At 37.7% G+C, this 24,898-nt stretch overlaps 1 protein-coding gene across 2 annotated transcripts; it reads right to left on the bottom strand.

Annotated features, from left to right (window-relative positions):
* Positions 1–4,717: 4,717 nt before the first annotated feature.
* LOC129281017 (CDK5 and ABL1 enzyme substrate 2-like) lies at positions 4,718–20,368 on the bottom strand. 2 transcript variants are annotated; one of them, XM_064112209.1, is made up of 10 exons: positions 19,925–20,368; positions 14,730–14,954; positions 14,369–14,455; positions 13,845–13,968; positions 13,160–13,322; positions 9,989–10,116; positions 9,441–9,547; positions 6,865–6,998; positions 6,041–6,108; positions 4,718–5,336 (listed from the first exon to the last, which is right to left on the bottom strand). In XM_064112209.1, the coding sequence occupies exons 1-10, from the start codon at positions 20,320–20,322 to the stop codon at positions 5,196–5,198; spliced, it is 1,575 nt and encodes a 524-aa protein (XP_063968279.1). In that variant the 5' UTR covers positions 20,323–20,368; the 3' UTR covers positions 4,718–5,195. The 2 variants fall into 2 exon arrangements, with proteins under 2 accessions (XP_063968279.1, XP_063968278.1); XM_064112208.1 differs by having other exon boundaries at positions 14,730–14,957; positions 19,925–20,362.
* Positions 20,369–24,898: the final 4,530 nt, after the last annotated feature.

Below are 24,898 nucleotides of genomic sequence, written 5' to 3' on the forward strand. Positions count from 1 at the left end.
GCGAATTTTAAAGGAACTTTCTTATTATTTACCGGGCATCGTGGCTTAGTGGAAGAGCGCCTGCCTCATGAACGCGAGGTCGAGGATTCGATCCCCAGCCGAGGCATACCAAAGACTTATCAAAATTGGACCTTCTGCCTTTTTGTTAGGCGCTCGGTATCTAGAATGGAGAAAGGCAATTTTACATATGTTATGCAATGCCAGCTGGTAGATCAGTTCACTAACACATCTTCGTGATTTATTCATTACACTTTTATTTTCAAAATCATAATTTCATTTATCCTTCTTTTGCTTGTTTGTATATTTACGTACTTATTTATTCATTCACTCACTCACTCTCTCATTTATTCATCCATCGATCCGCTCATTCGTTCGTTCATTCAGTCTTAAATTCATTTATATTATTTAATTACTCATTTCCATGGGCGGGGGGCTTACCGACTATCCCCCTGTTTTGAGTGGTATGGCTATGACATGAGTCATAAATCACTGAATAGTTAAAGTGGTCTGAAGTATTTTCCAAAAATAAAAGAAATGGGAGAAAGGACATACGTGTACAGCCATGCATCATAGATAAGTCTGGTTCGATTTTTTTTTCATATGATTCGTTTTATTCATGGAAGTCAGAACTTCTTGCTTCACATAACAAACATTTTATAGCAAAACATAAATATTGCACTTATTAACAATAGCTGGCATTTCTCTGATATATGTACAAATTTACAACATACATATAATCTGTTTTTACTTGTTGCAACAATCATCTACTCTCTCTACACATTCGAATTATAATGTCCAATTGAAGACATGGCTATAAGAATGACCCGATATTACAGTCACCCAAACCGAACTGACACCAAACCAACTGATGCTATGTCATTCAAAATAAGATAATAAATTTGAATCATTCTAGAGTTGCTTTTATTGGTGTTACTGTAGCATAAACCCATGATAGCTTATTTAGGGTAATCAAAAAATGAAATTAAAAATGAAATTTTGTTGTATAATGTCAAAGGAGGATTTTGGCAAGTTTTTCATTCATTTAGAATTCAGGGGTAAAATTAATAGAACTTATCCTTGTGTAGATTTTATACAAGCTGGTTTACTATATGAACTTACATTTGTCATTTAAGCGTGCAAAGAGTTACAAATGTTTTATTTTTATTTAAGCATGCAAAGAGTTACAAATGTTTTTTTTTCATTTTAACAAAAATCTTCAACTATAAGCAATTTTTTTTTATCATCCATGACCATGACCATGCATTTATCTTCCACACTTTCAGCGATTATCCTACTATTTACGTTCCTTTGATTTGAATGATCATTTACCAAATTATATTACGTTATTTACATTATTTAGGTATTCGAGAGATCAGCGTCCAACAAGCCATGCTTCTCAGCTGGTCTCTCTTTTCATTTCACCCCTTTCTTTTTTTACATACACACGAATACTCATACTTTCAAGAATGTTAGTTTTATAAAATGATGATATAAGTATTGTATTTTGTTCATATAATTTACATTACCCAATTGTTGCAAATGTAAGGTCCTTACTTTTGTTTGTAATTGTATTTATGTATTTGTATTTATGTATTTTTTATTTGTATGTGAAAAATGGAAAGAAAATAAATGAAATTAATATTAAAAAAATGCATATTGCTATTCAAATTTTGAACATTTTGTTTTGATATCTCTTCTGTTGATATTGTAAAGCACATTGTAAACAGAATTTTGGTTGTGCATACACAAGAACTAATATAGACAACACCTTCCCATGATTTATACTCAATTTGTCCAAGACAAGAGATGGACTTGGAACGTGCTCATATTCATATATACTAAAAATTACATATAATATAATAATCCGCTTTTATATAGCACTTCATACATCGGAACGACGTGTCTAAGCGCATATATTAGTTTCATCCTGAAGATGGTTGATTAAGATGTTACCTTTTCTCTGAATACATGTATGTTATAATAATAATAATAATAGCGTATATTTGTAGAGCGCGCACACCGTCAGCAGACGCTCATGGCGCTAGCCGAGCAACAGTTCTCTTTTACAATGGAAAAATGAGATTTTATAGAAATTTATATAAATACTACACAAGAACCATGAACAAGTACAATGTAAGAATAATAATTTCACATCTGCTTCATTCACCCCAACCCATCCATCAGCCCATCATCATGCGGAACCCAGTGCCCTCTAGCTGCCCCGTTCACTGACAATTTAAGGGGTAAACCCAGTCAGTACATAACTTACAGGAGCTCTAGCAATCTGAGGACACCGGGTCCCACATGAACAGCCAGAGAACGGGAAGGGATGAATCGTCTTTCTTATAATCATAAATGGAATACAACAAAATCAATTAAAAATCAGCTACAATTTAAATAGGTATGTCTTAAGGTGATTTCTGAAAGTAGTACATGTCTTGATGGAGCGAAGTGAGAGAGGAAGCATATTCCATAACCATATTCCATATTCCATATTCCATATTCCATAACGCCTGGTGTACCTGGTATATGCAGTACCTCACCTGAACATTACATTTCAATATCGTCTCTATGGATCTCAATAATCAAAATATTGATACATGTTTGTGGATTATATCAAACCCCCTCCAAATACTCATTTACCCATCCCCAATTTTTGTTATTAGTAATTGCTATGCTAAGCACATATTTAATTTTATACCGAACTGAAAATAATATAAGCTGAATTTGCACTTGCTGCCCCCAAACTATGGAATAACCTGCCAATTGACATAAGAAGCTCTCCATCCTTGACTCTCTTCAAATCAAAATTGAAAACATATCTCTTTAGTTAAGAAAATATGCTGTGTAGACATAAGTAAAAAGAGCTCTGAACAAGCGCAGCTGAATATATCCATATAAAAGCTGCCTTATACAAATTAATGTTTATTATTATTATCATTATTATATATTTTTCATGTCTAATGATTGTGCAGTATCGTAATTTGTCTTATCTCCGTACTATACTATAAACGATGTACTGCAAAGAATAAGGTCTTACCAAATTGGAACTGGTGTCATCCTTAACTCATTCTTGAAGTTTGTAAAGGATGGATTTTCAAGTTTGAAAGAAATCAGACAGATGCTATCATTACATCTTGTGATATTCTCAGCATGCTGTTACTCACATTCCATCACCTTAAAAAAACCAACTACAATTTTGGGGAGTGCAACTATATTCAAATATTGAATACTGACCATGTTTATTATTTCATCTATCTTGTAAATACAGAATAGACTTCAATATATTTGCTAGTTATTACCCTTTAAGAGTTTTTGTGCAGTACAAAAAAAAACCTTACATGTATTTTGGTAATGTTAGGCATATTGCTGTGTATGAAACCATAAAGATATCATGCACATACTGCATAATGGTCTCTGAACTCTACTACAACTCTGAATACTTCATTGCTAACAAATAATGCTGATCAGATTTTGCATACAACAATGTTAATGCCGGGAAAATGAGCTGACCAGAGGGTACAAAAGTAATATATCGGCCACGATTTACATATTCTGTACAGGCATATATCCACTTTATAGTCTCGTACTGTTTGGTCTGATTCTGGATCATTTTGGCACCAGTATGGCTAACCCTGATTGGTCTAAAACTCAAAATGGTCTAATTACCATTTGGTCCAATGATCAATTGGTCTAATATCAACATGGGCTAGTCAAAGTTAAGACTGTCCCCTTGTCAACTTGAAACATAACATTTTGTATTATGACATGTAGTGCCAACAAAATCTTACAAGCTAGGCTCAGATACTGTATGTTAGACCAGGGTTACATTTCATAGAGCTTTTATGCATGGCTATAGGAACAACTGGGGCCCGTAACACAAAGCTTAGCAATGATTGTAGAAAATTTTTCTATGATTGATTGCATTGACTACAATGTGCAATCAATCATGAAAATCAATCGTACAATTAATCGCTAACTTCTGTGTTATGAGACCCTGGTTACCCTTTCTTAGTTGCTAAATCAGATTCTCAGTCTTACTGAATCCCATCAGCTACAGCTAAAATCTGAATGCAACTGTATACTGGGGCCCGTCTTACAAAGAGTCACGATTGATCCGATCAACACAAACTGTATGGAAATCCATCGATGTCATAGTTTTTCTAAAAAAAATTTGCACAATGTCCTTTGTACACAAAAAGAAGCACACTGAAATTTAAAAAAGCAATGAATATATGAATTTATAGCATATCTAGAAAACATTTTTGAGCGAACAGCCATTTTAAATGTTGATGTTGCTGGCTTTCCATAGTTGTGGTTGATCAGATCAATTGCAACTCTTTGTAAGACGGGGCCCTGGGGTGGTATTCTGAGATCCATTTTATCTCAGATGAAATAAAATATTTTATCTCCGTTAAAATCAGTGAGATAAAATACCCTTAAAATCTCTCCGAATTGGTATTCTGAGAACAATTTTATCTTCATTTTATCTCCGTAAGACACACCTATTTTTCAATCAATATCCAATTAGAAACGCGCTTTTATAGCTCTCTCATATCACTCAACCAATGGAAATCCATTCCGCTAGGTGTGGCGAAGGAGTGAGATTGCGTCAATTTATTGACTTCAATACGCTTGCACTATACGCTTGCGCGTCTTTACAGAGATTTCTTTTTAACAAAAATGGCAAGACTCTCATTTTTATTCGAAGTCTATGTCGCATCTTTTCAAGCATCATTTCAAAGACAATATTAGTCAAGAAAAGTCTTATGAAATGCTTCCTGATTGTACAGGAATAACTTTAAGGTGTTGTTCTCAATGAATATATCATTTTTCTTAATTTTCATGCCAATATTTGGAGTTTATTCACCTAGAAATATTGACGAAATCAACGTCGCGGAGATAAAATAGCCCCTACCCTCTTTTAAGGTTATTTTATTTTTTCTTCAAAGTAACTTGGGTGCAAGCACATCACCCGCGTTGCAATGGCCAGATACGCGATGGGTATGTCTACATAGCCACTGCTCTGTTGCGTATCATCATAGATACGCAAGATAAAATTTTAAATTTTATCTGAGAGATAAAATGTAATCTGAGAATATCAATTTCATTTTAAGAGATAAAATGAAAAATTTTAAAGATAAAATGACCTCAGAATACCGCCCCAGGTGTAGCTGTGTTGGTGAATTGTGGTGTCATGATTGTTGGATGATACGTTTGTAGTGGGGCATTACTTCATGTTCAGGGACATGGAGTGAGAACTCCAGGGCGACCAGGATCGGGAACTCAAAGGCGATGAGGGTCTTAAGGCTCTCCCGAAACACGGACTCAATTTCCTGAAAAATGAAACAAACGAACCTCACATTATGGTAGGTGAAATTAGACTAGGGTCACATTCATCCTCTTAAGATGCTGAAGGGGGACAAACACGCACCACCCACACACCGCACTCTGTATATAGTGCACCAAGTATACCACCACAGGATCACCTGAAGCACTGGCAGCACCTGACACAGCACAGCCCTCTCCAGGGCAGCATGTACGCTTTTTGGGGAGAGTATTTCTTCAAGGTTCTTGCTTTGTATTGTTCTGCAATTTGTCATGCATTTATGTTTTTCTAATTAATTAAATTATTCTCTTTTTTTGTTTTTTTAAGTAATGCATGTTTTGTAGAATTAAATATCAATATAAGAGATTGAACATTCAAGCCATTATAGAAACAAAGTCAGCAGTTTTTTGTTCAAATTCATAAAAAAATCATGATTTTTATTGTGTACCGGTATACCTTGGCTGCGTATCATCCAATATATTGGAAAGTTTGTAAATGATGGAAAAAATAAAATAAGCATTTACCTAGATAGGTTTTTTCAATCACTCTTTAATAAATGAACTGCTTTTTAACAGTATGGGATTAGATGATGGGAGGGGGGGGGGTGTGTATCATGGATGTTCCTCATGGGTCAAATTTAGAGAAATTTCAATTAGAACATCCAATATAAGGTATAATAAACAATATGTGAAAGGATGTAAAGAAACCTACCTTGATAAGGTTTTGTAGATCAGCTCCTTTCACATCGTTCAACTTGGCTGCAAGCAGAAGGGCAGTACCTGATGGAAAAGATCAAATCAGTGTAATTAAAATCATTTATATCAGCATATTTATTTCGAAAGCATTAAGTGAAAACATCCAAATGTCAGATACGACTAAAATTTCATCTCTATAGGGGTGTCACAAGAAAGTAAATGCAATCATTACAAGTTCTAATTACAAATGTCGAACAAATGTAGAATCAATAGAAAAAGAAAAAGAAGTGTTGGAGCATTATTTAAAGATTTATGAATTATAAATTCATGAACAAATCAATTTGATTAATCATTAAAATATAATGAATGTAAGTTATTCATGAACAATTAACAATTACAATTTTCTAAACAATTTTGTAGATTATGTGCTCCCCCAATTTCTGTTGCACTCATGATCGAGGGGGGGGGGGTGATGATCATCAAATAAGCTCCCCCCCCACTGGCTTGGAAGAATTTCCTGATATATAGGGATAAATTAATCCTAAATTGAGAACACACATCAACTTGTTTAATTACTACTTTGATCCAATGTTTTAATTTTCAAGTATATTACCATCATCTTCTAACACAATCTAATAGTCATGGTGGACTTTATAATGCACATGACAAAGAATTAGAATATCTGATGACATGGAGAGCATTTCATGAAACGTTAAGTCAGAGATTTCAATTGACTAACTTGATTTCAGCCAATCGGGTGCAAGGATTTGCAGTAGCTTATAACACCTCTCATTGAAAAATCACTGACAGAACTTTCATGAAACTCTCTCCCCTCCTCACCTGAGCACGATTTCCGATTCTCCTTATTGATCTTCCGATGCATAACAAGCTTCTCAAAATAGACATAGCTGACGGCCAAGATCCACGGATCAAGTGAACAGTTGTCTGAAACCTTCTTCATCTCACGTTTTAAGCTGGCAATAAAGAAAGAAAGATATGATACACATCGGTGACAGCAAAGATCCAAGGACTGAATCAACATTTGTCTGAATCCTTCTTTATTTCACATTCTAAATTGGCAAGGAAGAAAGCAAGATATGATAGACATAGCCTAGGTGATGGCTAAGATCCAAGGACTGAATGACCCCTTTCATGAAACCTTGTTCACCTAACACTTTAAATTGGCAAGAAAGATACAAAGACATAACCATTGGTAATGTCAAAGGATTATGGATCAAGAAAAGAATTGTATGAAACCTTTATTTCATGTTTTAACCTTGAAAAATTAATCAAAGTAATAACCAAAACAATTTCTCTGAGGAATGTACTTTCATTAATATCCCAATGCGCTTTCATATTGAATAATAACAGCTGCCAAAAAAGTTTGGTGAAACATATTCTCCATGGCTTCTCCATGGCTATGCTCAAGGAGGTGATTTTATTATAACAACCCCCCCCCCCCACAAAAAAAAGAAGTAAATTCTGTAGGAAATGTACATCCATATAATTTTGAAAAACTATGTCATTCGTTTTTTCAATTTTTTCATGGAATTGCTCATACATGTACCATCCACCAATGCACAAAATATCAATCTGCCTCATACACTTGTATGTACGCATGGCCAAACTTGGTTTAGATACTCCCTGTACAGAAGGACAAACTGTATACAGAGACCATGAGTTTTGTCACCTTGAAAGCAGTCCCGGGGGGGGGGGGGGGGCACTCAGTATATAATGCATAGTGGGTATGTGCCGCGGAGGGGACCCCCATTTTTACACTCAAATTTCCGTTCCAAGGTATAGCATTTTTGTCTTATTGAGAAAAAGAACAAAGAAAGCCGCTCCAAAGCATAGCATTTTCTTCTTATCGAGAAAAAAATCCGCTCCAAAGCTTCGCATATTTTTCGTTACGCCGTTCCGGTCGCATTGATCTGCTACAAGGAGCTGCAATTTTGGTGAAAAGCGGCCGCAGAGGGCTGTCCGACCATCACCTCTGGGCGAGCGCACCCGGCGGAGGCCGCGCTAGCTTCATCATGCACGCATGCCCGTTCCATTGGGATGCATACGTACTCATCACACGCTGGCGATCCGTTCCAAGGACCCCCGTTTTCACAAACATTTGTAGTTCCGAAGCCCGTTCCGAGGACCCTCCTTTTTACAATTAGCCCGCTCCAAGGCCCCCGTTTTTGTCTCGCCCGCGGCACACCCCTACCACTTTTTTGGTCGAGTGCCCCCCCCCCCCCCCGGGAAGCAGTCCGTGGTGAAACATAGACCTTATGCATATGACATCATAATCTTATAGCGCCCTCCCTCAGAGGATATAGGAATACGCATAAACAGAGTTGATAAGAGCTGCAGATCACCAAGGCATGCAAGGCACGCAAGGCAATGGATTCAGCCTCTAAGATGGCGGTGCGATGATGTTGATGCATAAGTTCTATTACAGGAACCTGTAACATAAAGCTTAGCAATCACTGTGGTCAAAGATACTACAAGGGGAAGATCGGACAGTACATAGACCGCGTAATGAAACGCTCGGGAAGAGTGCCCTACAGCATTGAGTAAGTACCGACCCTTTTTTACCTTTGCGTATCGCGATATGGTTGTGTACAAAACATATGAGAGAAATGGTGAAGGGGTGAAGGAATAGACAATTATTACACTTTAAGATTTTTCTTAAATTAGAGATGAATATATTTCAGAGTTTTCTGGGTAATAAAAGGTGGAATTATTCCCATACACCGCCCTTGAGCCCTCTCCAAAATCCCTTCTCTCATTTTCCCCAAATTTTTTATACACAGCAGCAGCGTGCCGATGTGTGAAGGTTTACTTACTCAACGATATTGGGCATTCTTTCCCATGAGCATTTATCAAGCATTTCGAAAAGTCGCCGAAGTGTCCGCTCTTCCCCTTGTAGTATCTTTGCTGTGGTACAATTATTCACGATTGATTTCGTTGACTACACTGTACTATAAAAGTGAAAATCAAAACTTGCGATTAATTGCTAACATCTTGTGTTACAGGCCTCAGTTCACAAAGACCATTTTTCATGTTAATAATAATAATAATAATAATGGCATATTTACTCAGGGTAGCCACTCTAATTCCCAAAACTGTTCTCCCAGCGGGACCTGCAATTATTATTACCTGGCTAAGCTACGCTACCGATTCAGGTGCACACAGCTTTTTGAGGAATTACTTCCTGCCGGTACCCATTTACCTCCCCTGGGTTGAGTGCAGCAGTGTTGATGAATTTCTTGCTGAAGGAAAACACGCCACGGCTAGGATTCAAACCCACGACCCTCTGTTTGAAAGGCAAGAGTCAAAACCACTAGACCACGACGTGCCCATGTTTCCCCCAAGTGGTCATTATAGAAAGGTTTGACTGTAATATCCTAACAATGAACACCTCCTACCTTCGTAGTTTACTCAGACTAAGATCGATGTTTGGAAATCGTTCTTTGAATTTATTATTCAGTTCCTTCTTCAGCTCTGACGGTTTGGTGTAATCCACAACAGATACCTGGGAAGTAGATGAAAACAAAAATAACAGTTACTATTGAACTTTACCAATAACAGTGGAATGGTCACGACAATGTATGGAAAAGCAGCAGAATGAAACCTGCAATTTTCATATACAAGCATATACAATAGATTGAAAAAAAAATCATTTTTTTATACATTTTCTTTTACACTTGGAATATTGGACACTTGTTGGAGACCTAGCTAATTCAAATGTTTGAGTTTCTGTCATTCATGCACTGAAAGGGTAATACATGTATGTTTCCTATATTGACAATGAAAAGTAATCAGTATACACCTCTTTAACACTGGGTGAAAAAGAGAATTGGCAAAAACATTTAGAATCTGTTTCAAAGCCCAGCTTCAGTTTTGGTAAAACCCCCTTAAAGTGCATGCCAGTATTCCATTTCATTAAAATGAAAATAAATGAAAGACGACTCACCATATACGATGAAAAAGTAAGAAGTTTGCGATGCTTTCCGAGACTGAGTTCCGGATCGTCAAGTTCACCAGGGTCATAGATTCGTTGAGCGAGGGATGGGTGATCAGTAGTGTGACCATCGACTTCAACTGTATGCAAAGGAACAAGGGGATATTTCATAAACAGATTTTCACAAAGTTATGAATGATCTTACTCTTAGGAATGATTGGAATCAAACTCATCATGGACATGTGTTGAGCGAGGGATGGATGATCAGGAATTGATGACTTCAGCTATATCAAAGGGAATAAGGGGGTGTTTAATGAGACTGTTTGTAAACATATGAACAATCTTCTTGTGAATGACAGGAATCAAGAACGACTGGGTTATAAACTTGTTTAGCAAGGGAAGAATGATCAGCAGCGTCACCATTAACTTCAACCTCAACTATATCAAAGAAATCAAGTGAGTGTTTCATGAAACTGTTGTAAAGTTGTGAACAATCTTCTTGTGAATGATAGGAAACAAGAGGGACTGGGTCATACACTTGTTGAGCAAGGGTAGAATGATCATCGACATCATTGACCATCGACCTCAACTGTATCAGAGGAAAGAAAGGGGTGTTTCATAAAGCTCTTCTTAAAGCTATGAATGATCTTGTGAACAACTAGAATCAAGCTCGACTGGGGTAAATATGAAGATTTGTTGACAGATGGATGATTAGCAGTGTGACCATCAACCTCAACTGTATCAAAGGAAAGAAAGGGGTGTTTCATAAGCTCTTTGAATGATTTTATGAATTATTAGAATCAATCTCAACTGGGGTATACATGGAGATTCGTTGAGCGAGGGAAGGATGGTCTGCGGTGCGACCATCGACCTAAACTGCATCAAAGGAGAGAAAGGGGTGTTTCATAAAGCTCTTCTTAAAGTTATGAATGATCTTATAAACGTTTAGAATCAATCTCAACTGGGGAATACATGGAGATTCGTTTAGCAAGGGAAGGATGGTCAGCAGTGTGACCATCGACCTCAACTGTATCAAAGGAAAGAAAGGGGTGTTTCATAAAGTTGTTCTTAAAGTTAAGAATGATCTTATGAACGATTAGAATCAATCTCAACTGGGGTATACATGGAGATTCGTTGAGGGATGGAAGGATGGTCAGCAGTGTGACCATCGACCTAAACTGTATCAAAGGAAAGAAAGGGGTGTTTCATAAGGCTCTTCTTAAAGTTATGAATGATCTTATAAATGATTAGAATCAATCTCAACTGGGGTATGCATGGAGATTCGTTGAGCGAGGGAAGGATGGTCAGCAGTGTGACCATCGACCTCAACTGTATCAAAGGAAAGAAAGGGGTGTTTCATAAAGCTCTTCTTAAAGTTATGAATGATCTTGTGAACGATTAGAATCAATCTCAACTGGGGTATACATGGAGATTCGTTGAGCGAGGGAAGGATGGTCTGCAGTGCGACCATCGACCTAAACTGCATCAAAGGAAAGAAAGGGGTGTTTCATAAAGCTCTTCTTAAAGTTATGAATGATCTTATAAATGATTAGAATCAATCTCAACTGGGGAATACATGGAAATTCGTTGAGGGATGGAAGGATGGTCAGCAGTGTGACCATCGACCTCAACTGTATCAAAGGAAAGAAAGGGGTGTTTCATAAAGTTGTTCTTAAAGTTATGAATGATCTTATAAATGATTAGAATCAAGCTCAACTGGGGAATACATGGAGATTCGTTGAGGGATGGAAGGATGGTCAGCAGTGTGACCATCGACCTCAACAATATCAAAGATATCAAGCGTAGGTTTCATGAAACTTTGTGAAGCTACGAACAATCTTCTTACGATTTGATTTAGCCAAGTTCAACTGAGTCCTAAACTTGTTGAGGGAAGGATGATCGTAGTTTGACCAATCGTCTTCAACTATATCAAAGATGTCAAGTGGGAGTTTTGTGAAACTGTTTTTAAAGCTATGAGCAATCTTCTTAAGTTATACTTAAGAAAACAAACACTGTACATAAACAAGTGGAATGCCTCTGGCCGTCTCACCTGCATCACGCGATTCAATATAGCAGCAGTGCTGATTTTGAAAACTACTATAACTCGCACAAGATGTTCAGTGATACTTGGTTACTCTTATTTCCACGTTTTATGAACTAGACCAATACACTTATAGAGATATGATGGCAATTCAACAAATACCCCCAACGTGGCCAAAGTTCTTTGACCTTACATGACCTTTGACCTTGATCATGTGACCTGAAACTCGCACAGGATGTTCAGTGATACTTGATTACTATTATGTCCAAGTTTTATGAACTAGACCAACACACTTTCAAATTTATGGCTGTAATTCAACAAATACCCCAATTTGGCCAAAGTTCATTGACCCTAAATGACCTTTGACCTTGATTATATGACCTGAAACTTGCACAGGATGTTCAGTAATACTTGATTACTATTATGTCCAAGTTTCATGAATCAGATCCATAAACTTTCAAAGTTATGATGGTAATTCAACAGATACCCCCAATTCGGCCAAAGTTCATTGACCCTAAATGACCTTTGACCTTGGTCATGTGATGTGAAACTCATGCAGGATGTTCAGTGATACTTGATTAACCTTATGTATAAGTTTCATGAACTAGGTCCATATATTTTCTAAGTTATGATGACATTTCAAAAACTTAACCTTAGGTTAAGATTTTGATGTTGATTCCCCCAACATGGTCTAAGTTCATTGACCCTAAATGACCTTTGACCTTGGTCATGTGACATGAAACTCAGGCAGTATGTTCAGTAATACTTGATTAACCTTATGGCCAAGTTTCATGAACTAGGTCCATATACTTTCTAAGTTATGCTGTCATTTCAAAAACTTAACCTCAGGTTAAGATTTGGTGTTGACGCCGCCGTCGCCGTCGGAAAAGCGGCGCCTATAGTCTCACTCTGCTATGCAGGTGAGACAAAAACAAGTAGCTGAGTTCGCTTTGTTGAATTGATTTCAATATCAATGAGTTTGGGAGTTTATTCTATAAAATCCGAGGCAGCATGAGCACATGAATGCATTGTTCACTATATATTTCTGTTAAGATTGGAGGGGAAATTTGTAAATGCAATTAGGAAATTCTTACTAATGGACATAAATCTCTGAAACATGAAGAAAGAGCGTGAATTCTTACTTTTGTCCCACTGGAGCGGTGAGACATTGGTGAGGGTCATCTTGCGTATGGCAGGAGAGTGAGGGGAGGCCGAGGAGAGTTGTTCACGCTCCTGGAGGTGCCTACGATACAGGATCAAACTGATCTCTCTGTTGGGCACCAAGAAGTGACTGAATGATACAACCTGTTAGGATAGAACATAAGGATATCATTTATTCTTATCATTATGATCATTATCATTTTGAGGGAAGCCATAAAGGAGTGTCCAACATAATGGCCAGGATTCACTCAGGTGGTTTTGAAAACCATCAGATAAACTCCCGTATAATTTACGCTATTTACTGCATATGTTTAAAAAAATGTCCAATGCTAATACACGCTTTTGTCAGAGTGCGCTAATTAAAATTGATGCTTCTGCCATGGTTGAGCACGCTAATTTATTAAGTTTAAGTTAGATATAAAAACACCAATGGTGACTCAGATTGGATATTGTGGGTGTCGTGACATGAACCTGTAATGCAAACTACGTGAGGAAGTTACAAGTTGATGTAGTAAAGTCAGAGGTTCAAGACCTGGTCACTTCTTCCGGATGGGGTGACATTAAGGTCGGTTGGATGTAGATAATAATCATATATCTGATTGATACATGTCTGTACAAACAGAACCATACACACAAAAAAGTATGGAAATTGTTTTGGTTGCTTACAGTCCCTTCATCCCCAAGCTCCACACCATCCAACTTGGCCAGGAAGTCATCGCTTCTGACTGTCAGAGGTTTACTCCCGGACGTTCGTCTTGTCCTTGCAAAAGACCCGGCTTCTGATTCCTTCCTGTGGTCATTGATTCAAGAATGGAGAGGTAATTCATTCAAGTATTGCAGCCAGAAGGGCGAGAATGCCATTGAATAAAAAATACATGTATGAGGTATATTGTCACGAATCAGACTCGTGTCCTTAGGCATTGCAAATCATCATATTTTCACCATAGACAAAAAAAATTGGGATTGCATAATAGCTCCAATGAAGTCACATAGTGGGATTCCTGAGCACTAAATTAAGCAGCACTAACTATTGACAAATGGCCTTAACTGCACATGGAGGATAATTTCAATTGACAATAGCAATTCGGATTTGCAATACCAATTCAAATTTACAATAATTTTGATTAATAATACCAATTTCATTGAACAATAATAATTGCAATTCAGCAAAACTACAAGTACTTTCTTACCTGTAAATACCAAGTTGACTTCGCCTGGTGTATGGCAAGAGAGAGTACATCACAAAGGGCGAATGGTGTGGTGTAACTAGCAACATTCTGAAGGGAGAGAAATCAGTCAGCGTTTTATTGACAACAAACAAAATGAATGATTTCTGGATAAGAAAGTAAAAATCAAAAGATTCATATTGGTCCAAAATAATTTAATGAGGACCCAAATTTTCATCTTATTTACCTCTACAAATACGAAACCAGTTTATTTCAAATACAAACAAACATTGATTAACTAGTTAATAATATGATCTGTAACAAAAAAAATGAATCAGCTGTTCAATAGAAAGTTTTCACTTTGATCAATGAAACAATCTAATACCTTTCATTTCTACACATGCGCCGACGGAATGTTTTAGACACAGGTAACTGAAATCCAGAGGGAGGGGAGCGCTCTTTCGGAGACTCAACGGAGCACGTCGCTTGTGACGAGGGAAGCATGCAAGTCTCTCCCTCGGTTACCAAGGTGAGTGAGCCCGAGAAGTCCATGGACTGCTGGTGGTGAAAGAGACGCCTCTTGGAGTATTCACTGGATCCTGAGAAGCTACTGCTGAGCAGAAAATTTAAAAAGGGAATGAATATTAAATGCCCTGTCAATTGTTCCATGCAAGCTTTACGGAGGATTTAAAGGGAGAAGAGGGTAATGTAGCACACCCTATTCCCCTTAGACAGAGTACTTAAGCGTTGAGTGAACGAAAACCATTACAAGTCCTATGGGAGTCTTCCATCTGTGTAGGAGGAGGACCAAAAAAGGGAAGAGTTCCTTTCGCGACAGCCACCCAAAGTGAAAAAAAATATATATTGGGGTAAGGGTTAGGGTGGCTGTCGCAATAAGGAACTCTTTCCCTGAGGAAAACGCCACCAAAACAAAAGATTTTTCAGTTAAGTTTAACCCTATAGCACCTGAACCGCCCGAGACCGCCCTTCCTATTACACACTGAACCGCCCTTAACCGCCCGTACATTTTCTTTGCGCTATAGTATCTATTGTCTATGATTTACCGTGGTAATATTGCGTGTGCATACCGTATAGGTTGGCTGCTATATAGATCTGCATAGAAAAGTGTATGCTCCTATTGAGTATAATAGAGAACAAGTGGAATGCCTCTGGCCGTCTCACCTGCATCACGCGATTCAATATAGCAGCAGTGCTGATTTTGAAAACTACTATAACTCGCACAAGATGTTCAGTGATACTTGGTTACTCGTATTTCCACGTTTTATGAATGAGACCAATACACTTATAGAGATATGATGGCAATTCAACAAATACCCCCAACGTGGCCAAAGTTCTTTGACCTTACATGACCTTTGACCTTGATCATGTGACCTGAAACTCGTACAGGATGTTCAGTGATACTTGATTACTCTTATGTCCAAGTTTTATGAACTAGACCAACACACTTTCAAATTTATGGCTGTAATTCAACAAATACCCCAATTTGGCCAAAGTTCATTGACCCTAAATGACCTTTGACCTTGATCATGTGACCTGAAACTTGCATAGGATGTTCAGTAATACTTGATTACTATTATGTCCAAGTTTCATGAATCAGATCGATATACTTTCAAAGTTATGATGGTAATTCAACAGATACCCCCAATTCGGCCAAAGTTCATTGACCCTAAATGACCTTTGACCTTGGTCATGTGTCGTGAAACTCATGCAGGATGTTCAGTGATACTTGATTAACCTTATGTATAAGTTTCATGAACTAGGTCCATATATTTTCTAATTTATGATGACATTTCAAAAACTTAACCTTAGGTTAAGATTTTGATGTTGATTCCCCCAACATGGTCTAAGTTCATTGACCCTAAATGACCTTTGACCTTGGTCATGTGACATGAAACTCAGGCAGGATGTTCAGTAATACTTGATTAACCTTATGGCCAAGTTTCATGAACTAGGTCCATATACTTTCTAAGTTATGCTGTCATTTCAAAAACTTAACCTCAGGTTAAGATTTGGTGTTGACGCCGCCGCCGCCGTCGCCGTCGGAAAAGCGGCGCCTATAGTCTCACTCTGCTATGCAGGTGAGACAAAAACCGATTGACATGCATCGGTGTGTAGCAAGTTCCAGACTGTTGCGCAGTCGATCTCAGCAAAGATGGCTGCGTCCATGTCTCGGAAAACCACTTACTTCGCCGAAGAAGCTCGGGCGTTGCTATATGTTCATCAAAACGTTGAATATCACACAGAGTGACATCTAGATGTGAGTTGGAATTAATTTTTGACATATTTGATCCAAGATTTGGCGAAAACTTTAGTATTCTGTCAGTGATACTTTACATTTTTTTGAAGGCGTGGGACTGGGGCGGCTGAAACCCGAACTTTTGTTTTTTTTCTTCTCGCTCTGCAAACGATTGTCAAAGGTCAATATTCGTACATCTGATTGAACTTTGACATGTACCATTCTATTCAACAGGTCCTATGCTACAAAATAAATATAACTTGTAATGAACAAAAGTAAATTTATAAAAAACTATTTCAATTCGTTTGGAACAATGCCTACTTATTACCAGTTTTATTGTTTCCTCCAGTGAGTAATTGCCATTATGCATAGGAATCTGTAGGTGCTATAGGGTTAATATGTGTGCGCGCACCACACACAGCTGAGTGGGGTCTCCCTTGAGCAAGCTACATGTACGTCTATAGATGAATTATTACAGCTCATAAACTTGATAAAGATGCTTTATTTTGCTTCTTTTTCAGAAGTTAAATGGACTTCATGTAAATTTTAAGCTATTTTCACGATGTTTTACTTAGATGTTGAAGAATACTTTGATGGATTATTTATGACAAATAAATCAACACTTTGATTGTGGTCATCAACAGAAAAACAAGACAAATAGATTTCTTGGACTTTCTAAGAAATTATATTGTACATAGACTGGATCTAATCCTAGACCCACTCATTCAATGCTTGCTCTCTGTTACTATTCCCTGTGTGGGGAAATAAGGTTGGCAATGTTCAGCTTATTTTCTCTTTTTGGGGGGAGACAAATGCTTGATTTTTTGACACTGTCAGTTTCCATTACAACTATTCATCATATAACTTGGTTCTTAAGTAAATTCAAGTCTTTTAAGTATTTGTTTTAAATTAAAAATATAGATTGAAAAATGACAATTTCTTGAAATTTAAATTTCCACCAGTAGAGGGCCTGCACAAAAATATGCAAAAAATTCAAGTTTTTGAGCGCTCCAGTGAATACAAACATCCCCACGACAGCCACGTTACCAATGAAAAATAGATTGCAACTGTATGGAAATTGGTCCCTTGTCTTGTCTTTCCGTTAATTCCCACAATCATCACATTGATTATTATGGTATATGAACGTCAAGATTGACTTGACCTGAATTTTGCCGCAACCGGCAGGTGCAATACACCGGGTGAACACCCTACTCTTTGACGAATAGTGTATTGGTTTTAACGTGCATAGGTTATGACTCTCCTATAGTCTACATGGGACCAACATTTGCCAACTGCATTCACACGGTGACTGAATACAGTGGTGAGGCACGCTTGTAAACACACAACGCTATATAGCATCAGATTTTTTGTTAGATGCATTTCGGCATGAGCGGGACTCAAACCCCTCACGTTGAGATCTACGATTTATCCAAAACATGCGCTCTAACCAACAGCTACGCTGCCTCCCCTTTTGGTTACAACAGTGGCATTAAATGAATTTTTTAATGAGTTTTGTATACTGCACATAGCCAGCCATAGGTGACTAGGTCTACAATTTTAGATTCCCACAGGCAGGGTGGTAGCAGTGAGCAAGTGCCCAACTCGTTAGACCCCCCACCCACTCACACTTGTGCAAGATTAATAGAAAGGTCTAGGCCTACTATAGTACTAACCTTGCACAAGGAACCGCGTTTGGCAGTGGACTTTTATTAGTGGGTCGTGCGTGCTGCGGCGCCACTTCTGGCATCCACAACACACAAATTCTATCATCTATGGCTTGATTTTTCTCTGTGTGGCGGCATGAACCCTGGCCTTGTCAGTGACCCCCAGCCTAGTTTTGAGTTTTATAATTACGTGATAAATTTTAACATTTGCGAAATATTTTTTTCTACAAATTATTGATCAGAACGGCATCGCTAGCCGGAGGTACGTCATACATAAGCGGTTCAAGGGTCGATGCTATTGTACTTACGTTGTTTACATGTGGATCGAGGGGTCTACTCGGCATCAGTTAGGTAAGAAACCTTAATTTTTTCACATTTTTATATTATAATTTTTAAAACCTTCCTACGCATTAGGCGTAGGAAGGTGTAAAAATCAATGAAATTCATAAAATTCAAGTGATTTTTGTTTGATTTCCGAGGGAAATCCATCTTTGTTTTGGTTCTTCTCTTCTGCGACTATGGGAAGAGTGTCAAGACGTCAATGATGAAGAAGTATATTTCATTATTTTAAAAGTCATCATCATTGCGTCCTCAAGACTACCCCCCAGCCCCACCCTAGTATACATGTACCCAGTCATGTGTCCGGACAGGTTGTACAGGTATGTCCAAACGATCAAGTTTAGAAATAGAAAGTCATTTGGAAAAATTTACAAGCGAAATTTAAGGGAGAATGAAACCTTTGGAACAAGATAGGTTGTGTGAAAACAGAAAAATCAAAGAAACAGATCAATGAAAGTTTGAGAAAAATCAGACAAATAATGAGAAAGTTATGAGCATTTGAATATTGCGATCACTAATGCTATGGAGATCCTCACATTGGCAATGCGACAAAGATGTGTGATGTCACTTGTGAACAACTCTCCCCATTACTTTAGTATATATTTCACTTAAACTGCCTCTTTTAGTTTTATCACATTTTTCAGTAGATCATGTGTTCTTTCTATAGGAGGGCATGTAATACAGCTTTTTAAAGAATACAAATGGATAAAGAATTGTATCACCAAAAGGAAAAGCAAAAAAATACATTTTGGGGGTATTTTATAGTCCATCAACGAAAAAGTTGTTCACATGTGACATCACACATCCTTGTCGCATTGCCAATATGAGGATCTCCATGGCATTAGTGATTGCAATATTCAAATGCTCATAACTTTCTCATTATTTGTCTGATTTTTCTCAAACTTTCTCTGTTCTTAATCTTTGATTTTTCTGTTTTCACACAAGCCTACTTGTCCCAAGGTTTCATTCCCCTTTAACTTAAGCAATTTTTACTACAAAATGTTTGGAAATATTATACAGAACAAAATATGACTACAAATTGAATTCATATTCTAATCTTAGTGTTCAAATCCAAAGACAAAAAAGAAGGCTTCATTCACTTAAAGTTATATAAATATATTAGTTTCCGGACACCCGACCCCCCAGACTGCCCCCAATCCATGGCCATGCCATCCTAACAGTAACATTTTGTAAAAAAAACAAAAACAAAACAAAAACATGATATATGTCATAATAATGATTAATGTTATTAATCAACATGATCAATGTCATGATGATCATGATTACAATTTACATTACAGTCTCTGATGTCATTTTTACCTTGAATGATAAAAGGGTGAATCATGTTTGTAAGAGCTGAATGGAGGACTCTTTTCTCCACCGCCACCGGACGTTCGCCTACTTCGGCTTCGACCTCGATTCCCCGTGCTGCTATTGGGCGTGTCCACCATAGACCTAGCTTGATTCAACCCCGGCACTGGCCCGGTAGATATTCCTCCAGTTGCTGCGTTCTTCTCGCTGCGAGAACTCTCCAGACATTTGGTCCCCAAATCGGTGCCATTCTCTGCATCAAATTTATCATTTTCTTTGTTAGATGTTTCAGACGTTTCCTTAGAAGGTAGAGTCCCGTCGAGTGAAATGTTAGACAAGAAATTTAGAGCTTCAAGCCTCCTTTTTGCATGTTTTAAATGGGCTTTTTTCCGAGATACGTCAGCCATGTTTTGCTGAGAATATAAATTTATTATGGAACGCTCTCTATAACTCTGATCTGAGATTATGGAATACCACAGGATTTTTATTTATTTATTTAGATTTTTGGTCTGGTGCACGTTTATTCAAATCAATAGTCATACATTATATTTGCATGACACTGAGAAGGCGCTTAAGCTTAAACACCCCCACGATTTTTCAGGGGGTCCTACATATGTTATTAACCAATAACCACAGGTTAACAAGAAAAGGACAAGTCCACCCCAACAAAAAGTTGATAAAAAAAAGAAAAATCCAACCCCAATCCAACAAGCATAACAATGAAAATCTCACCCAAATCGGATGTAAAATAAGAAAGTTATGACATTTTAAAGTTTCGCTTAATTTCACAAAACAGTTAATATGCACATTCCGATTGGTATGCAAATGCGGTAACTGTATGACATCACTCACTCACTATTTATTTGGTATTTTATTATATGAAATATGAAATATTCTCATTTTCTCCTCATTGTCCTGTGAAAAAAAGTTTTATTTCTCCCTGAACATATCAAATTACCGTTGCTTAACATTTTATGGTTCAGTCAAGTTGGTCCTTACGGTCAAATCTGCAAAAATTGAAATATTGTATAATGCGAACAATAAAAAAATAAAAGAAATAAAAAAAGTGAGTGAGGGACATCATCGATTCTCTCGTTTGCATGTGACTGAATTGTGCATAAAACTAAGCGAAACTTTACAATGTCATAATTTTCTCATTTTACATCCGATTTTGATGAAATTTTCAGCATTATGCTTTTCTGAATTTTCTCTATTGATTCAAATCAATTTTTTTCTGAGGGGACTTTACCTTTAATTGTTTTTGCTTTCCTGCATGGGGACACCCCTCGATATTGAACCCTGAACCCCCTATTTAAAAATGGTTCACAGGGCCCTGCCATGGCCCTTGGAAGTAGGGGTGCTGGGGATGCTAAGTATACCCCAAGATTTTTTGGGGGTGCTGCGTACACTATAGACAGCACCATCTAGAAATCGCATATATGCTAAAAAGTGGAAAATTAACCAAAAATACCATCATTTTGGAGTGAAAACTTTTTAAAACATTTTTTAATTTATATTTTTTGTTGCCTTTTGAGAGCCATGATAAAAAAAAAATTAATGTAAATATACCAAAGTGTGCCCCCATTCCATTTTGAAAGTGAGGACTTCATTTTTTTTTTGCTAGTCAAATTTTCATCGGGAAAATGTGCCTCCCCTTTGGAAAATCCTGGATCCGCCCCTGCCTATACTTAAATGTCGTAAGCTATATACGCCCCGGAACATGCATACAACGAAGCTGCTACTAGACTGTCGCAAGTTTCAGAGCTATTGTGGGGGGGGGGGGGGGTTATGCGATTTTGGTAGGAATCATGCGAGGAAGCAAAGCGACCGAGCATTTAACAAATGATCATTCCCTTTGGATCATCTCTAAAAACTAATACATTGATGACCTTCAAATTAGGGCTGAAGGCGCAAACTTTTATACATTTCATTTTCTCCTTTCTTCCCCATTTTACGTTATGCGCTCATGACTATGTTACCCGGATCTGACAATTGTCCCCACTAATCCTCTACCCCTTGATACTTCACTGCATGGACTCATAACTACAGGGGCGGCGGAACGTTTTAAAGTCATGGGGGGGGGGGCAGCGCCAAAAAAGGGCACTTGTGTAAAAATTTGCATTTTGGTGCAAACGGATATTTGCAACACGAGATTATCATCTGCGTGAAGTAGTTGTGTGTTTTGTAGTCATTAAGTTTAGCAAAACATTTTAAAGTGATTTCTGATTGATAAAATATATATTTAGGCTTTATTATTTTGGGAAAAAATTCAAATCGGAAGTTGTGAAACTCGCTTTTTAGTCAATTATAGCGCTAATTACTGTTAAAAAGGCATCCTTGCGTTTTACGACTGCATGCGAGCGCGAAATTTTTGATATTTCATGTAAAAAGACATAAAAATTAAACTTTCTGAGCAGTTGTTGTTATCATTAAAAAGGTATGTATCTAATATAAGAATTGACTGAAATTGTTGATAATACTGACCAGAAAAGGAACCTCCTAAGGACTGCATTTAGTGACTGATGAACAGGATACATATCTCACCAATCGAATAATGCGAGCGCGAAGCGCGAGCTGAAAATTTGTGACATTGTAACCTGGAATCTGGACTATAAGCACTCTTTGAAACCAAGAACAGGATGAGTACGTACCTTACTAACCAATGACTGATGTGAGCGCGAAGCGCGAGCCAAATATCTTTTGATTTTTAAACTAAAATGTATTTACTTAAAAAAGGGCACATTTCATTTGGAAAAACGGGCACTTTCCATTTTGAAAAAAGGGCATTTTTCCAACGGGGAATTTTTTTTTGGGGAAGGGGGCTATAGTGCCCCCCCCCCTCTGCCCCCCGGTTCCGCCGCCCCTGCATACCGGTAACTATATCTAACGGTTAAATGAACCTTTGACGTCTCCCCTTCACTCGCTGTTTTAGCCTCTCTTGAAGGCGGATTATTCCCCTTTCCATTTGCTTTCAGATTTTTGTCCATCATTTGAGTGTTGCGTGAGCGATATAATCTACCAATTATGTCATAAAACTCTGAAGCAATCCGTCTTCATCCTTCGGTGAAAAACTTGACTGAGTGACTTGTAAGGCCCACTTTTGGAGAATATATAGTTTGTCCGAATTTTAAAGGTTTTCGTTATCCCTCTTAAAAAGATCCTTGGTCTGCCTCCGGATACGTGTTTTCATTCCATCCCCACTATGATTAAATGATATTAGGTCATAAACCATAACAAAATTATTTTTTGTTTACATTTTAAGTTAAACCATAACAAAAGGAAGTTAGTTTGCTAGGACCGAATTATTGTGACAACACAATGCGGAAGGCCTGAATAAACGATAGGTGTCGGCGGGCGCAACAGGTATTTCGCCGCGGCGAGGCCCTCACGCAAAAATATGAGTCACAGTTTTTGCCGCCAGATGAGGAGGAGGTGATCGATGATGAAGAGGAGGTTGGGCGCGTCACGGTTTGAACGCCACTTATTTTCTGAGAATTTCCAAAGAGTATTTTCAATGGATTGCATTTAAGACTTATTTAAAGTGGGGAATCTTTCTGCTTGATGATGCCGTCGTTGAAGTATCCATTTTCACTCGTCGTCTCCCTCGCCGTTGTTGGTTTACTTTTCTTGAGAGATGATCAGGACCAAAAAAGAAGCATCCGTGTGGGTGAGTGTGCACTAGCTGTTTACCGGGCGAGGTGGGGTGGGGTCACTGTCAAAATAAGATCGACACCGTGCTCCACTGGCGTACAGAGAGGGGGAGGCTTGGGCTAAGGATGCCCCCCCCCCAAAAAAAAAAAAAAAAAAATAATAATAATAATAATAATGATAAAATAAATAAAAATGAAAAAATAAATCATGACCAAGAAAAAGAGAGAGAAAAAAAGGTGGAGTATGATGTAATTTTCTGAGTATGATATATATCACAAAACTACAACCCCCATGTCTGGCCCCTTATATTTTGGACTCATTAGGCCACTACAACGCTCGCCCATGGATTTTCAAAAAGGGCCCTAAACAAGTGATCTTGCTTCGATCTCAGCCAGATTAAAATTAACAATTTTGTCATGTTTTCTCCCACCCTATTAAAGTAATGTCTCCAATTAAGTGTTGTATCTTCGTGATAGGGTGAAATATTTAAGACCTATACCATTTTTACACACCACACGCACAAGGCTGTTGAAAGTTTTTTCAGGGGGCATAGAATCAGGGGGAAGGGGCCCCGATAGCATGTCAGCCCGACCCCCCCCCCATGCACTTTCAAAACCATTCTGCTGCCCTTGCTTCTCCTGTTTTTATATATATACTCTTTTTGCAACTGTGTGGTGTGTTTGTGTGGACAAGCATGAGGACAAAAGAATGTATTCCTTAAAGAGAACTTAAGACCGCTTTAACAGGCAGTGGCGTGATGAGCAAATCAAATTGAGGGGGGCAAGACACTGCATATCTGGGGCAATTTGACATTTTTAAATTAAAAATATCTAATTTTATAACATATTTTTATTCAGATAGTATAGTATAATCTTTTTCATTTCCCTTTCTTTTTCTCTTTTTTGTGTGTCTTGGTTGTGAAACTTATGATGCCTATGTCCCCTAGCCTTCCCCATCTGTACAACAGAGAATCCAACTGTAGGTTATGCTGCATTTATTGTACTACCGCTTTGAGACTTCTGATATAAGCAAGTATGGCAATGACGATAATAATCAGTATTTAACTGTGTATTTTAATGTGTATTAGAGTAATCAATTTTTTATATTATAAAAACGAGCATAACGAGAGTGCGGCAATCGAATGCTCTCTTCTAGGAAAAGACCATCAATCCAGAGTTTATGCTAAAGAAAACTTAACCAGTGACATGATGAGGTAGATTAAATGGGCTGATAAGACGTTGCACTTGCTATTTGTAAGTGGTCAAAGCGAGTTAACTAAAAACAAGTTTTACTTTTTCATTTTACTTAATAATACTTCAGAAATCTCATATG

This window comes from Lytechinus pictus, chromosome 17 (assembly GCF_037042905.1).
Source record: "Lytechinus pictus isolate F3 Inbred chromosome 17, Lp3.0, whole genome shotgun sequence".
NCBI lineage: Eukaryota > Metazoa > Echinodermata > Echinoidea > Temnopleuroida > Toxopneustidae > Lytechinus > Lytechinus pictus.